The sequence below is a fragment of the Melanerpes formicivorus genome, unplaced genomic scaffold (genome assembly GCF_026170545.1).
Source record: "Melanerpes formicivorus ecotype bairdi unplaced genomic scaffold, bMelFor1.0.p_v2 SCAF_31, whole genome shotgun sequence".
NCBI lineage: Eukaryota > Metazoa > Chordata > Aves > Piciformes > Picidae > Melanerpes > Melanerpes formicivorus.
The window spans coordinates 9,629,063-9,645,944 of NW_027142383.1; the positions used below are offsets into that span (position 1 = coordinate 9,629,063).

General features: G+C 52.9%; 1 protein-coding gene across 1 annotated transcript in view; it reads left to right on the forward strand.

The window, feature by feature from the left end:
- Positions 1 to 685: 685 nt before the first annotated feature.
- The window catches only part of MBOAT2 (membrane bound O-acyltransferase domain containing 2), an 84,435-nt gene continuing 68,238 nt past the window's right edge, over positions 686 to 16,882 (forward strand). Inside the window, exon 1 of the mRNA XM_068155352.1 lies at positions 686 to 846. Coding sequence (XP_068011453.1) covers positions 775 to 846 — 72 coding nt within the window. The 5' untranslated portion in view covers positions 686 to 774. The remainder of the gene's footprint in view (positions 847 to 16,882) is intronic.

The window sequence follows — 16,882 nt, forward strand, 5'->3', positions numbered from 1 at the left end:
GGGCCCTCAGCTGCTCCTCCCCAGCCCTCTTCTCCAGACCCTTCCCCACCTCTGTTGCCCTTCTCTGGCCCCGCTCCAGCCCTCGCTGCCCTCCTCGCCGTGCGGCGATAGTTTGTCTCCATCATACGAAGGTCTTTATGACCCCACACGTTCGGTACCTCCATGCCCCCACACCCCGCGCAGGAAGGTGCCTCAGGCCCCCAGCTCCCGCGCTCGGGGCGAGGCGGTGCACAGCTCGCTGCGGATCCAAGCTCCGCAGGGCGCAGAGCCCAGACGAGGCGCGGCCGGGAGCCCGAGCGACGCCGCGGCGGGCCCAGCGCGGTACCTGCGCGCAGTCTCTGCCCGCCCTAAGCATATAGCGGTGGCTGCGGGGCCGGCTCCATCCCGTTCCATCAGGCCACCCCACGACGGCCCTAAACCTCTCCCGCCTGCCCCGACATCACCCTCACCCTGCCGCCCCCCACCCAGCACCGCAGCCGCTTGGCGGCTACCGGAGGGGAGACGCGCCTCATCCCGCCCTGCCGAGCGCGGGGCTGTGATTGGTCCAGCTGGCCTGTCAGTCCGCGGCAGCTCCGCGTGTGGATTGGCCGCCGGCGCTGTCAGTCAGTAGCGGGGCCTCGCCGGCCCCTTGTTGTCACGGCGCCGTGGGGGGCTGGGGCTTCTTCGCGCCGCTGCCGTTGTTGCCGCCACCGCGGGAGCCCAGGAGGGGAGCGGTTCCCTGGCCTCGTCGCCCGCTCTCCCGGTGCGGGATTGGGAGGAAGAAGCACTCTCACCATGGCCACCAGCACCACGGGCTCCACGCTGCTGCAGCCCCTTAGCAACGCCGTGCGGCTGCCTGTCGACCAGGTGAGGATGGGGATGCGCTTGCCCCGCCGCTGCCTCCCGGGGGCTCGCTGGGGAGGGGCAGCGCCGGGCGAGCTCCCCGGCTCCGCTGCGACCCGCCCGGCCCCATTCCCCCCCACCGCCTTTCCGTTCTCCTCTCCTCCGCCGGTCTGGGGAGAGGGAGAGGGTGGGCAGCGCCCGGTGGAGGGGCCTCGGTTCCCATCGCCCATCCGCGGGTGAGCGGAGCGGGCCTTGGGGTGGGGAGCAGCGGCTGCGTTCCGCACACAGGTGCGCGCCCCGCCCCGGCTGCTCTAGCTGCGGCCGCCCCATCCCGGCCACGGCCCGCGTTCGCTCGGCTCGGCTCGTCCCGCTGAGATGCGGCTGCGGGAGTGCCGAGCCGGGGGTCAGGCCGCGGCAGGTTGTGGTGGCTCCCGGTGATTCCGGGGCCAACTTGTTGGTGTCGCGCTTCGGGTAGAAGCGCGGCCCCACAGCTCGGCCGTGCGGGGCTCGGGGCGGCGCTGCGAGCCCGGAGTCTGGGTGCCGTTGCCAGCCCGTTTAAATGCGGGGCTCGCCGGTGCCACTCGGGGGGCGCAGCCCTTTCGGGGGGGTCCTTTGTCAGAGTGTTGTAGAAATTGCCGAGGGGTGTCAGCCGGCCCTGCTTCTGCACGGAGTATCCTGGGCTAGGACGCCGGGGGGTGGAGGTGTGTTGGCGACTGAAGTCGTAGGGGAACGCGTGGTTATGGGGGAGGTGGGCTAGCCCCCCGAAACGTACGAGGCATTGATGTGTCTGTGAGTGCAGGATGAACCTGAGAAGTGTGCTTGCCGAGCCGAGTGGCTGAGGTGGCACTGGAACGTGTGTTTATAGGGGAAGTGGCCTAGACCCCCGAATGTACACAATATTGATGTTTATGGATGTAAAACCAGATTAGGAAGTGTGTCTGCAGAGTTGAGCCACAGAGGCTGTGGCAGAATGTGTTTATGGGAGGAAGTGGTCCAGACCTCCTAAATCTACCCAGTATTTATGTCTTGATGAATACATAACTGAAGTCACCTCCAGTGATGGCTGCAATTTTCCTAGCACCAGGGAGCTTCATGGGAGGAATTCTTATTAAAACCCCCAAAGTCTCCAGGATGAATGAATGAGGCCAAAGGAAAACAGCCTGTGCTTGTGTAGAGGGAGATTGTGGTGGCTTGGTTGTGCAAAATACACATCATAAGTAAGAAAATGAGCTGGGAGTAAAATCCAGAGGAAGGAGCATAACTGGTAAGAGAGTTTTGGAAGAGACTGAACCATAGTGTGCCTGTCTTTGGTTATTCCCCTGCTCCTCCAGCCATTTGTGTGGATAGAAGCTTAGCTTCAGGATGCACAGGAAAAAATATCTTCCAGCAAAGTGACAGAAGCAAGGGGATTGAAACTTCACAGTGAGGCTGGGGAGACACTGGCACAGGTTGCCCAGGGAGGCTGTGGCTGCCTCCTTCCTGGAGGTGTTCAAGGCCAGGCTGGATGAGGCCTTGAGCAGCCTGGGCTGGTGGGAGGTGTCCCTGCCCATGGCAGGGGGTAGGAAATGGATGGTCTTGGAGGTCCCTTCCCACCCAAATCATTCTGTGATTCTCTGAACTGAGCTTGCTGTGGTGGGACAGATAGTGCCCATGACTTGCAGGGATACCTGTGACCAGGATCACTGGCACTGGGTGGCTCAGTGCCTGGCACCTGCAGGCTGGGAGCTGCTCCTGGCAGGTGCTGTGCATTTAGAGCAGGTAGCTTCTGCAGGGTGGTGTAAACCAAGCTGGCTGAGGTGAGAAGCAGCTCTCTCTGCTGGGCTGGGTGATCTGGAAGGTCTCTTCCAACCCAAACCATTCTGTGATTTGAAATAAGAGATGACCACCTCCTCATGGCATGGTGCTGCTGTGCTATAATTGTCTGTGCATAGTAGTGGTCTAAATGTGATTGCTTTGTGGTGCAGTGCAGCTCCTGCCAGGATTGTTTGAATGTTGTGGCTGTTCCATTTTGATGACACTACAAGGGGTTTTTACCAGAGCCTGGGAAACTTCTCTCTCTCAGCTGTCCTCCAACAGGTGCTCCTGTAGAGCCAAGAGCTTTTCATCTAACAATATTTGAGCTCTGGGGCAGGTTTTGGGGGTGGAGGGTGGCTACAAGATTTGTTAAAAGCAGCTGAAAGTCATCCTTGGGTTTGTGGGCAGCAGGGGACTGGACATAGGTGCAGCTGTGTGTGAAGAGCAGTGGTTATGGCTGGGATATGAGTTGGAGAGTTGGGGGATCATACTGTGCTGAGGGAAATGCATCTGCAGCTGGCTGAGGAGGCAAAGGTAGGGGTTTGGTAAGCGCTCAGTTTAAGAGTCTAGCTCAATGGGAAGCTTGTAGTACAGCAAGAATGTGACCTGTGTTCAGTGTGATCAAATCAAGGGGAGGGAAGGAGGGCAGAGGAGAAAAAGGAGAGGAAGGGCTGCTCCTCTGGTGTGTGTGCTCAGTGTGACATTGGGTAGGAAAAATGTAGCAGTGCCTTGGAAAAGTGAGAAGAATAAAGCAGGCTGTTGGACTGGGTGGTCTCAGAGGGCTTGTCCAACCTTCAAGATTCTTTGACAAGGACCTAGGATTACCTCTGTAGGCTTGGGAAGGGAAACCTGCCATAGCAGCTTGCTTTTGTGTTTTGTTGGAGGAAAACTTGATGACTGACTGTCAGTGGTACCAGAGTGCTCTTTCTGCCTTGTCAGAGGAGAGAGGGGGTGAGGGGAGTGGTGTCCTGCCCTCCCTTGACAGCTGAAGAGAAGCATGGGAAGGATAACCATAAAAACTTGGCTGCTGGAGAATCAGGAGTTGCATAATCAGAGAATCATAGAATTGCTTCAGTGGGAAGAGACCTCCAAGACTGAGTCCAACCGTTGACCCAGCACCACCATGGCCACTAAACCTTGTCCAAAACTGCCATGGCCACACAATGCTTGGACACCTCCAGGGATGGGGACTCCACCTCCTTGGGCAGCCTGTGCCAGTCCCTGACCCCTCTTGCAGCAAAGAACTATTTGCAAATCTCCAACCTAAGCCTCCCCTGGCACAGTTTCAGGCCAATTCCTCCCCTGTTGCCTGATCCTCTGGAGAAGAGACCAACCCCACCTTGCTGCAGCCTCCTTTTGGGGAGCTGTAGAGAGCAAATGATGCATCAGGGTTGGCACTTTAATTACTTCAGTTTTCTCTCTCACCCAGACTTTTCCTGTCCCTGCTTGTCTGCTCCTTTCCTTCTCTGAGGTGAAGTCCAACCAGCAGCACGTTGAACCTTGCTCCATTTCTCAATTCTGGCTCTATCTTGCTGTTTGTCTGACAGATGACATCTGGGTGACGTGCCTGTTGGTCATGAATGGGAGGTGATTGAACTCGCTAGGTGGTGAGGAGAGGGGGGCTCTAGGAGAGCAAAACTTCCTTCTTGGCTCTAGGGCTCTGTGGAGTTCAGAGACCAATCTTTGTCTTTGCTGCTTCCACCAGAGGGAGCAACGTTTTGAGTGAGGCAGGGCTGGGCAGGGGAGGCTGGAGGGGGAGGGAGGCAGGGCTGGGCAGGGGAGGCTGGAGGGGGAGGGAGGCAGGGCTGGGCAGGGGAGGCTGGAGGGGGAGGGAGGCAGGGCTGGGCAGGGGAGGCTGGAGGGGGAGGGAGGCAGGGCTGGGCAGGGGAGGCTGGAGGGGGCTCCCATAGTGTGAGTAGAGGCTTTTTGCAAGGTTGTTTAAGAGATTGCTCTTGAGATGCTGAATGTGGCCTGGCCAGCTGGATCAAGCTCAGTAATCATCTTGTAGATAAGGAAGGAGAAGTCAGGGCTCCAGCTGCTGTCTGTGGACCTGCTGACATGTCATGCTTGTGGTGAGGCACTGCTCTGAGCATGCAGGCTGGAGAGCTAAGCAGTGCTGTTTGAACAAAAGGGAAAGAGATTCTGTGCTGTTTCCCTACTCTGCTGGTTTGGGGGGGGGGTTTTCTCAGTCTAATTTGGGCTTTTATTAGAATAAATGTGCTCATTTGTGTAGAGTAAACACAATTCTCTACATGAGTGCCAGCAGCCTTCGAAGAATTCAGCCCAGCCCTTTCTTTGTGTTTAATGAAGAACAGACATAAGAAGTCCAAGTCCTCCTAAATGTGAACTGTATAAATCATATCAGTTTCCTTCACTAGGTGACCAGAGGCCAGGCTGCTGCACCTGCAGCTCTGCAGGGCTTCCTGCATATGCTTCCCTGGGCTTGCCACATGCCCTCAACATCCCCGCTTCTACAGAGCACAGTTGTCTTTACCCAGTGTGGAGCCTCCTTGGTTGAGAGACTCCTAGGATCATGGAGGTGACAATGGATCCACACTGGAGAGTAGGAAGAAATTGTGTACAGGGAGGGTGGGGAGACTCTGGCACAGGCTGCCCAGGGAGGCTGTGGCTGCCTCCTGCCTGGAGGTGTTGAAGGCCAGGCTGGATGAGGCCTTGAGCAGCCTGGGCTGGTGGGAGGTTGAAGATCACTGTTCCATGGCAGGGGGCTTGGAGCTCGATGATCTTCAAGATCCCTTCCAACCCATTCTGTGGATCTCTGAACCACCAAGCCTAGCTGTCAACTGTTTCACCTCCTTGCCACCAAGGATCTGTTTTTCCCCTGGGGCATAGGCATGAAACGGTCATTTCTTACACACTGGATCAGCAAGATGTGTCTGCAAATAGTTCTGCTTTAACATGAGCCAGCAGTGTGTCTGGGGCCTGCATCAGGAACAGTGTGGCCAGCAGGAGCAGGGAGGTCATTCTGCCCTGTGCTCAGCACTGGTTAGGCCACACCTTGAGTCCTGTGTCTAGTTCTGGGCTCCTCAGGTTAGGAAAGATGTTGAGATGCTGGAAGGTGTCCAGAGAAGGGCAACAAAGCTGGGGAGGGGTCTGGGGCACAGCCCTGTGAGGAGAGGCTGAGGGAGCTGGGGTTACTTAGCCTGGAGAAGAGGGGGCTCAGGGGAGACCTTCTTGCTCTCTCCAACTCCCTGAAGGGAGGTTGTAGCCAGGTGGGGGTTGGTCTCTTCTCCCAGGCAACCAGCCCCAGAACAAGAGGACACAGTCTCAGGCTGTGCCAGGGGAGGTTTGGGCTGGATGTTAGGAAGAAATTCTTCACACAGAGAGATTGGTCATTGGAATGTGCTGCCCAGGGAGGTGGTGGAGTTACCATCACTGGAGGTGTTCAGGAGGAGACTTGATAGGGTGCTTGGTGCCATGGTTTAGTTGATTAGGTGGTGTTGGATGATAGGTTGGACTCGATGATCTTGAAGGTCTCTTCCAACCTGGTTTATTCTATCACAGAGCCATAGAATTGTTTGGCTTGGAAAAGCCCTTCAAGATGATCCAGTCCAACACCAACCTGACACCACCCTGGCCCCAGCTGCCATGGCCACAGGGCTCTGGAACCCCTCCAGGGATGGGGATTCCACCACCTCCCTGGGCAGCCTCTGCCAGTCCCTGACCACACCTGCACCAAAGACATTTTTCCTCCTCTCCAACCCAGCCCTCCCCTGGCACTGGTGCACCTCCCTTGCAGCCTTGGTTGGGACTTGTCGTCTTCACATTTGTTGTTTTGGCTGACTCACGTTTTTTCCTGAGTAACATTTGCCCAGCTTTTCTCCTTATTTTTTTCCCCCAGTCCTTTGAAGAAGGGACTCTAGGCTGTGTTGTTTTTTTTTTCCCTCCTGGAAGGTGAGAACAGCTTCCCACAGGCAGGTGAAAGCCTGCTGGCAGAGCGTGTGGATCTTGTGCAGCCTGCCTTTCACAGAGGCCGGGGATGAAACCCCTCAACGTGGAGGGGAAATGTCCCTCCCTCCCTCCCTCCCCTTTGGGAAGCACTTTCAAGCCAGCATTGGTTATTAGTGCTTTAGCACTCCTTCAGTGAGCAGAGATGTTTGGCAGTCTCAGCTTGGCTGCAAATGGAGAGAGCTGCCTGTTTTAAGTGGTGCTTCCAGCACCTTTTGCGGGGGAGCAAAAGCTCTGCCTTTTATCCTGGAATAAAATAGCCAAAGGCTGGTTTGGCTTGGCTGGAATCATGGGGACCCCTGGGGCTCCAGAGCAGGACACAGCCCTGCAGGTGAGGTCTGAGCAGAGCAGAGGGGCAGGATCCCCTCTCTCCATCTCTGGCAATGGGCACTGGCAGCCCAGAAGGCTGCCAGTGCCCATTGCTGGCTCCTGCCCAGCTTCTCCCTCAGCAGCACCCCAGGGCTGCTCTGTGGTGCTCCCTGACATTGTGGGGGGTTGGTTTCATGCTGGGTGGAACAGAGGCTCATTGAGGGGAAAGTGTGGTCAAGGCCTTTCTCTGTCCTGTTTTTCCCCTTGAGAGCAGTGAGCAGCTGATTGTTTGCTGGATGGGGAAGCTTTGCTTTACTTGCAAGTTGTGGTGGGTTGGAAGGGTAAGGCCAAGAAGCCTCTTCCCTCCCCCCTGTAAAGTAAGGGGGAAAGAAAAATTGAAGGGAAAGGGGAAAAAAAACTCACAAGCTGAATTAGCAAAGCAGTGGAGCTTTATATTTACAAAGCAATGTAGGGTATGCAGGGGAATATATACAAATTTACAATATTTACAATATATACAAAGATATACAATAAAGTAACACAGAAATGAGAGTAACCCCCCTTGCCGAGGGGTTCCCCACCTCCGCTCTCCCCTCTCTCCCCCCCTTTCCCCAGAGTAGGTCAGAAAAGGGAGAAAGAAGAAAGAAAGAAGTTAAAAGCAGTTTTGTGTTAATTGGAAGCAGTTAATACAGGCCTGGTATCTTATCGGCTTCAAGGCCGAAGCCTTTGCAGAAAGCCCAGCACAGAGAGAGCTGCTGCCCAAAGAAGAGGCGGAAGCAAGACTGATAGAAAAGTGCTGGAATGCCCAGTTCACTCCCAGTTCAGAATGTGCTTCCTCCCACTTCACCAATGAAATTAGTTTAGATTATTCTTTCCATTTACCAACATCCGTCCACCATATTCCCTTTCTTAAAGGCACAGCCCCAACCGGTGACACAAGTGCAAAGGGCTTCAGCTTTCTCCTGGCTCTTTGGACAAGAAAGTGTTAGTCTGGGGGGGGTTGTTGCTGCTTTTGAGGTGGATTTCAGTTTCTCACACCTCAACAGATTCCACTAGTACTGAGGGAGACCTTAGCAGGGGAAGTGCCCTTGAGGAGGAGACCTCAGTAGCAGAGTTGGTTTTGCTTCCTTTTCAAATGCCTGGAAAGGTTTAACTATTTCAGGCACTGTGGTGGCTTTCTGAGCATGAACATGAGAACTGGTGTTTGAAACCCGCATTTGAATCCCCTGTATTGTGCTGAGCCCCCTGAGGCACAGCAGAGATCCTGGGGTTGATCCCAGTGTGAGTGTGCCACATGGAGCCAGGCTTCTGTGAGGGCAGGAGCTGAGCTGGGCTTTGTTTGGGGCTGTGTTGTGCCAACATCATGCCAGGCTCTTGTGTTTTGATGTTGCAAAGCCTTTTTTTGCCTGCTGGTCTGAGCTCTGCGACCCTTAACTGGCCAAACCAGTTTTTGCTTAGCAGCAGCAAAAGGTGTTGAAGTCCTTGCTGCTTTTGAGGAGAGAAGGAAACAAATCCAGCTCCCAAGGCAGCCTTCCTGGTGCAGTTTCACCTTTGAACCATGTTTGCTTATAACCAAATTGGCTTTTCTGTGTGCATAATGCTGGTTTCTTGAAGCCCAGCAGAGAGAACACCCTTCCCTGGCATCTCCCTACCCTTAATGCATGGGGTTTGGCTGTTCTCACTGGAAGATATGTAAATGCCTATTTCATGGCACATCTTTAGTCAGTTTTTCTTGGAGTAATCCTTAGCAGTGACTTAGTGAAGCCCTGTTTGAGGAAGCTGATGGGATTTGATGCTCATTTGTTGCACAATCCAGATTACCACTGCCTGCTTCTTGTCCTTAGACATCCATAGAATCACAGAATTGATTGGGTTGGAAGGGACCTCAAAGCTCATCCAGCTCCAATGATGAGAACGGAGACAGGGACGACAGCACTCAATATGAGTGATAGTAATCATCCACCTTTATTGTTCCACACTTCATTATTTATAGTCTTATCTTATGCATAGTTAATTCTATTCTAATTTAACACATACTATTGGTTTCTCTCTAAAAGGTTGCATCATTGTTTTCACAACTCTGTGGAATTTTTCTACTCGGTCTAATTGCTCTTTTTCCCAGATCTTGCCTCCTCCTTATCTTGCTTGCCTCCCTTCTCACGGGCAGCTGGACTTCAGCATACCAAGCTGGCTGTTTGGGTGGCAAAGGGAAATGGTTTTGACCTAAGTGGCAGGAAGCAGCAGCAAATACTGATGCTTGGGAGACAAGGCACAACTGAGGCTTCCTTAATTGTGACAAAGTTTGGCAGGTTTTTGACAAGTGTGTGTCAACAAATAGGCTGCTTGGAGGGGGCTATGTTCAAATGTTGCTGCTGGAGCATCCCTGTTGAGTTAGAAAACAATCCAAAAGCCTCAGCTCAGAACTTTTTGTGAGCACAATTGTGCCTTGCTCTGTCTTCCTCTCCTAGCCCTTGCCAGAGCTCTTTGCAGAGAGCCTTTGGAGCTCATGTCCTCTAATATGTTTTAAATTGCCTTTGTCTCTAAAAACTGCAGTTAGAAGGAAGGCTAAAGATGGAGGAAGAGGACTGCTGCTCTGTGCACCTTGTCTGGCAAAGCAGGGAGCTTGTTTGAGAGCTCTGTGGTAGAGCAGGGCACACAAGCTGGCTGTGGGCAGGGAGGTAAATAATGCTGGCACCACCTTGCAGCTCAGCAGAGCTGAGGTCCATGGAAGAGCATTCCCTGGTGTGGCAAAACAAGGGAAAGCCCCACATGGATGTGAAATCATCTCCACAAGTTCTTGACTGTTAGCTCTGAAACATCTTGCCTCTCAGAACCATTAGTTTAGGCTCTGTGCATGGCTTTGGTGCTTCTGCTGGGTTTGGCTCATCTTTTTTCCAAGGCCATAAGAACTAAACCACCTTGGAGGAAAAAAAACCCCAAACAAATCAAACCCAACTAACCAAAAGCCAAACAAAAAAAAACCCAAACAAACAACAAACCAACAAAAACCAGTGAAAATCAACACCCCCAAACATAAAGGCAAGAAACAAACCAACCCCCCTAAACCAGGCCTCTCAAGGCTGTTCAATTCTTTTATCAGTGCTACAGGCAGCAGGATCCAGGCACTATCAGCAGTGTGCAGGTGACACCAAGCTGAGTGGTGCTGTTGGTGTGCTAGAGGGACAGGATGGTGGTGTGGGTTTGGGAGGAAGGCTCAGCCTTCTCCCCCCCACAAAGAGAGGGAAAAAAAAAATTGACCACAGCTAACCACAGCCGGAGGAGCAAAGGAATGCTGTATTTACAAGCAGTTTTAGGGAAATGCAGGGTGTATATATACACAATTTACAGTATTTACAATATATACACAGAAATATACAGCAAAGTAATACAGGAAAGAAATTCTCCTCCCCCTGCTGGAGGAGGGTTCCCCCCCATACCCTCTTCTCTCCCCTTTTTCCCCAGAGGGTTAGAAAGAGAGGGAAGGAGCAGTTGTTAATTAAAAGCAGTTATAAATTAGAGCAAAATGTTAGTAGGTTTGCAGGCCTCACGCTTATCAGTCCAAGGTCAGTCTGGCAGAGAGCCTAGAAGCGGACAAGCTGCGAAAAGGGAGGAGGGAAAGTGAACTGAGGAAAGTCTCAGCTGGACTCAAAAATTAAAGCTTCACTCTACCAATCCACCAATGAAATCTGTTTAGACCTGTCCTTTGTTTACAAAACATTCAGCCTTTCTTAAAGGCACAGCCTCAAATGGTCACAGATGGCTTCCAGAGGGACCTGGATAGGCTGCAGAGGTGATGCCCAGGTGAACCTCATGAGGTTCAACAAGAGCAAGTGCAGGTCCTGCACCTGGACTGGAACAATCCTCACTATCAGTGCAGGCTGGGGGAGGAGGGGAGAGAAAGCAGCCCTGAGGAGAAGGACTTGGGGGTGCTGGTGGGGGAGAAGCTGGCCAGGAGCAGGCAGTGTGAGCTTGTACCACAGAAGGCCAAGGGCAGCCTGGGCTGCATCCAAAGCAGCATTGCCAGCAGAGCCAGAGAGGTGATTCTGCCACTTTGCTGTGCTGAGACCTCACCTGCAGTGCTGTGTGCAGCTCTGGAGCCCTCAGTATAGGAAGGACATGGACCTGATGGAGAGGGTCCAGAGGAGGGCTGAGAAAGTGCTCAGGGGGTTGGAGCAGCTCTGCTGTGAGCACAGACTGAGGGAGCTGGGGAAGAGAAGGCTACAGGGGAACCTTAGAGCTGCCTGCCAGGACCTGAAGGGGCTGCTAGAAGCATGGAGAGAGTGTTTGCAGGGGCAGGACCAGGGACAATGGCTTTAAGCTGGAGAAGAGAAGGTTTAGATTGGATGTTAGGAAGAAGTTCTTCACCATGAGGCTGCTGGAACACTGCAGCAGGTTGCCCAGGAAGGTGGCTGAGGCTCCATCCCTGGAGCTATTCCAGATGAGGCTGGACAGGGCTCTGAGCAGCCTGATCCAGCGGAGGATGTCCCTGCTGAGTGCTGGGAGGTCAGAGTGGATGAGCGTTGGAGGTCCCTTCCAACCCAAACCATTCTATAGGGCCTGGCTGGGGCCCCCATCAGGTCATCCCAGGCATGTTACTGAGGCTCCAGGCTGGCCTTGCCCTTCATAGGTTTCAATACTTCTTTTCCTTTCTGATCTGAGAAAATAAGCCCAAAGTGGGGGAAGCTCCCAAAGGGTTTGTGTGGGTGGCTGGTAGAAGAGAGCCCCCAGTGCCACATCCCTGAGCTGTATTTGCTGCTCCAGCTCTGTTCCTCTCTGGAGGTGCTCTGTGGCTGGTGGTCTCTGAGCATGCTCAGTGCATGGCCAGAGCTCAGCAGCAAAGCTTCCTGCCAGCAGCCCCTTCTCAGTGGACTGCAGGTGGTGTGGGCCAGGACTAATTAATTGGTGCCATCCAGTTGGGGATTCTCTGTGTGTGGCAGCTTCAGGCTCTGCCTTTAAACTCTTGTCACAGATCTTGAGCAGAAAGTAGTGAAAGATCAATGAATCACTATTGGGTGTAAAAAGGAAAGTAAAGATGACTCTAACCCACCCCACTGGAAGAGAGAAGGGACTGAAACTGGTTGTATCAAGCCAGTTTTTCTTCTCCTCTTGCTTCTTGGCTCTGGGGGAAGACTGACTTGCTTCTGCTTGACCTTGGCTGCATCGTTTTGGTATTGGCTTCCCTGCTGCTTTCTCTTTTCCCTTTTGCACAGGGGGTGATGGGGAGGCAAGGAGGGAGAGGCTGGTAGCTTGCCCTGCTCTCTGAGCAGGGGGAGTCCTTGTGCTGTTTACTAACTGGAGATAGCTGTGGGTATTGTGAATGGTGGATATTTTGTGTCTCCGTGTTGTGGGTTTGAGAGGAAGGCCCAGCCTTCTCCCCCCCACAAAGAGAAAAAGAAATAAAAACCACAGCTAGCCACAGCTGGAGAAGCAAAGGAATGCTATATTTACAAGCAGTTTTAGGGAATGCAGGGTGTGTATATATATATATATATATATATATATATACACAATTTACAATATTTACAATATATACACAGAAATATACAGCAAAGTCATACAGGAACGAAATTCCCCCCCCCTTTCTGGAGGAGGGTTCCCCCCCTGTACCCCCCTTCTCTCCCCTTTTTCCCCAAAGAGGGTTAGAAAGAGAGAAAAAGAGGAATTGTTAATTAAAGCAGAGTATGTTAGTAGAGGCCTTATCTGTCCAAGGTCAGTCTGGCAGAGAGCCTAGAAGCGGACCAGCTGGAAAGGAGGAGGGCAGAATCGAAACTGAGGAAAGTCTCAGTCGCACTCAAACTTAAAGTTGCACTCTACCAATCCACCAATGAAATCTGTTTAGACCTGTCTTTTGTTTACAAAACATTCAGCCACAGTGTCCCTTTCTTAAAGGCACAGCCTCAAACGGTCACACTCCATTTAGTTCTGCTTGTAAATACAGCTTTCATTTGCTCCCAGCTGAGCTGGGCTGGGGGGGAAATTGCAGCCCACCACACTCTACCAGTTCCCTCCCTGCTTTGGCTGCCTTTCTGCATGAGGCAAATGCCTTCTGTGCTGTGAAGCAGCAGGATTCTGGAGGGCTTGGCTGTGATGAGTGGCTTTTGATATTAAAATATGGCTGATAGGAAGAGGAAGCTGAGCCTGAAAGCTGAACTAGGGGAGAAAAATAGCACATATTAAACCCCACTTTCGCAAAGCAGAAATGATTTATCTTCTCTCCTTTCAGCATGGGCTGAAGTTTCTTTAATGGTTTGTTAAAGATGCTGCCTGTGTCAGAAGGGTGGAGGTCTGTCGTAGGGTTGGAAGGGTAAGGCCAAAAAGCCGCCTCCCTCCCCCCTGTAAAGGGAAGGAAAAATTGAAGGGAAAGGAAAAAAAACTCACAGCTGAATTAGCAAAGCAATGGGTGCTGTATATTTACAAAAGCAATACAAGATATGCAGGGGAATTTACATAATTTACAATATTTACAATATATACAAAGATATACAATAAAGTGGCACAGAAATAAGAGTTCCCCCCTCTGCTGAGGGGGTTCCCCACCTCCGCTCCCCCATCTCTCCCCCTTTCCCCAGAGCGGGTTAGAAAGAGAAAGAGAAAAAAGTTAGAAGCAGTTATGTGTTAATTGGAAAGCAGTTAATACAGGCCTTTCAGTTTATCAGTTTCAAGGTCAAGCCTTGGCCGAAAGCCCAGGAACAGCGAGCTGCTGCTACCGAAGGAGGGGGAAAGCAAGACTGACTAGAGAAGTGCAGGAATGCCCAAGATACCCTGCTGCACTCCCAGTTCAGAAGGTGCTTCCTCCCAATCTACCAATGAAATTAGTTTAGATCCTTCTTTTTGTTTACAAACATCCGACTACAATATTTCCTTTCTTAAGGGGACAGCCTCAAACGGTCACAAGGTCTCTAGCTGTCCAACCCAAAACTGCTTCTTGATGGTGAAAATCCCTCTAGCAGTCAGAGATTCATGGGATGGGTTGGAAGGGACCTCAAAGCTCATCCAGCTCCAACCCCCTGCCATGGGCAGGGACACCTCCCACCAGCACAGGCTGCTCAAGGCCTCATCCAGCCTGGCCTGGAACACCTCCAGGGAGGAGGCAGCCACAGCCTCCCTGGGCAACCTGTGCCAGAGTCTCCCCAGCCTCACTGGGAAGAATTTCTTCCTCCTCTCCAGTCTTAATCTGCTCTCCTCAAGCTTGGGTTGAGATGCTGCCTGTGGCAGTAGGTTGGACATTTTTAGCTGTCCAGGTCAATTGCTTTGCCAAAGCCTCCACTTGCTAGTAGAAATCCTTGTAGCAGTCAGTGACCTTTTCTCCTTTCCTTTTGCTTGATGTGAAGGATTGATCCCTCAAACACCCTGGGTTTTTTTTTCCCTAGGAACAACCCTTTTACACATGACTGGCAGGAATCACATTTGAATTTTTGAGACTAGAATAAATGCCTTTAAGAGCCTCATTACAGAGCTTCCCTTGCCTGCTGCACAGGCCATGCAGATGGAACATGTGTTATGTATGTGTGTTGCAAGAAGGGGCCGCTATACCTCCACCAGAGTTTCCTCTGGCTTCGCCCTGCCCAGGCATAGTTCACCATCTTTCGGGTCCTAGCACGGGCGCTCACGCTCCACCTCCCCGGCCGCCGGGGCGGCAACGGGCGAGACGGGCCGGTGGTGCGCCCGGGGCTTCTTGCGACCACGCGCCCCGGGATCCCACCTCAGCCGGCGCGCGCCGGCCCTCACCTTCATTGCGCCGCGGGCTTTCGGGATGGCCCCTGACTCGCGCACATGCTAGACTCCTTGGTCCGTGTTGCAGTGCAGGGAGCCGACGTAGAGCCGCATGGGGCCCTGTGGTGGGTTTGGAAGGGGTAAGGCCAAGAAGCCTCCTCCCTTCCCCCTTGTAAGGTAAAAGGGAAAAAAAAATTGAAGGGAAAGGAAAAAAAAACTCACAAGCTGAATTAGCAAAAGCAGTGGAGCTATATTTACAAAGCAATGTAGGGAATGCAGGGGAATATTTACAAATTTACAATATCTACAATATATACAAAGATATACAATAGAGTAACACAGAAATGAGAGTGACCCCCCTCAAGGCAGAGGGGGTTCCCCACCTCCGCTCTCCCCTCTCTCCCCCCCCTTTCCCCAGAATGGGATAGAAAGAGAAAGAAAAGAGAGGAAAAAAAAATGTTAGAAGCAGTTTGTGTTAATTGGAAAGGAGTTAATATACAGGCCTGGTATCTTGTTTTCAAGGCCGAGGCCTTGGCAGAAAGCCCAGCACAGAGACAGAGCTGCAGAGCTGCTGCACCGTGGAAAGGCAGAAGCAAGACTGACTGAAAAGTCGTGGAAATGTCCAGTTCACTCCCAGTTCAGAAGGTGCTTCCTCCCACTCTTCCAATGAAATTAGTTTAGCGAGGCGATGACGTCGGATGACTTCGACATCGTCATCGAGGCCATGCTGGAGGCTCCCTACAAGAAGGAGGAGGCCCAGCCAGGACCTTCCAAGGTGCAGCCGGAGCCAGCCCCGAGCCAGCCTGCAGAGGAGTCCAGCAAGGAGGCCAAGAAAGAGCCAGGGAGCAGCAGTGGGAGCAGCCGGAAGAAGAGGAGCCGGAGCCGCGACCACAGACACAGCCGCAGCAGGGAGCGGGAGCGGCGCCGCCGCAGCCGGAGCAGGGAACGCCGCAGCCGACACCGGAGCCGCAGCTGCGAGCGCCGGAGGGGAAGTCGCTCGAGGAGGCGCGACGACCGGGCCCGGCGCCGCTTCGCCCACAGCAAGAGCCCTCTCTACCGGGACAAGAGCCCTGCCAGGGAGCCGCTGGGCAGCCTGAGCCCCGAGGAGCGTGACGCCCGGATAGCGGCCCCTTCTTGCAACATATGTGAGACAATGCATTTGCATTTGGTGTAGCTACTCCAAAGCCTGAAGCTGTGAATTTATGCTCCTGTTTCACTCTTACACAGTGTGCCTGTAAGCTGCACCCTTTCTAGACTGCTTGTGGTGAAGGGATTCTATTCTGTTCTCCAGCACTCCCTGGTCCCCAGGCTGCTGCTCCTGGTGACTTGGGATGCTGCTGTCAGACACAGTTTTCTATGGAAGGCAAAAAACAATCAATCCAGGGATTGGGAACTGATTGGATTGGTTTCAAGCTTGAGCAGGGCAGATTTAAACTGGAGATGGGGAAGAAATTCTTGCCAGTGAGGCTGGGGAGACTCTGGCACAGGCTGCCCAGGGAGGCTGTGGCTGCTTCCTGCCTGGAAGTGTTCCAGGCCAGGCTGGATGAGGCCTTGAGCAGCCTGGGCTGGTGGGAGGTGTCCCTGCCTATGGCTGGGGGTTGGAGCTGGAGACTTGCTGGAACGAGTCCAGAGAAGAGCAACAAAGTTGGTGAGGGGTTTGGAACACAAGCCCTATGAGGAAAGACTGAGGGAGCTGGGGTTGCTCAGCCTGGAGAAGAGGAGACTCAGGGGTGACCTTATCGCTCTCTACAACTACCTGAAGGGAGGTTGTAGACAGGCGGATGATGGTCTCTTCTCCCAGGCAGCCAGCACCAGAACAAGAGGACACAGTCTCAGGCTGCGCCAGGGGAGGTTCAGGTTGGATGTTAGGAAGAAGTTCTATACAGAAAGAGTGATTGCGCTATGGAATGGGCTGCCCGGGGAGGTGGTGGAGTTGCCGTCATTGGAGGTGTTCAGGAGGAGACTTGATGTGGTACTTGGTGCCATGGGTTAGCTGTTTGGGTGGGTTGGATTGGTTGATGGGTTGGACACGATGATCTTGAAGGTCTCTTCCAACCTGGTTTGGTTTATTCTAATAAAGGTCCCTTCCAACCCATTCTGTGTTGAAGGTCAAAGACAAGCTATGGGAGCAAGGAGATTTTCCATGAGCCTCTTTCTTCTTGTGTTCCCTCAGGTCACCTTTCACAGACTGGAGCCCCTGTGGGTAGCAGTTGCTGTGCTGGAGGAAATTCTTTCCTCATCTTGCCCTCACTGCTAAGTTTTTTTTCAGTCAAAATAA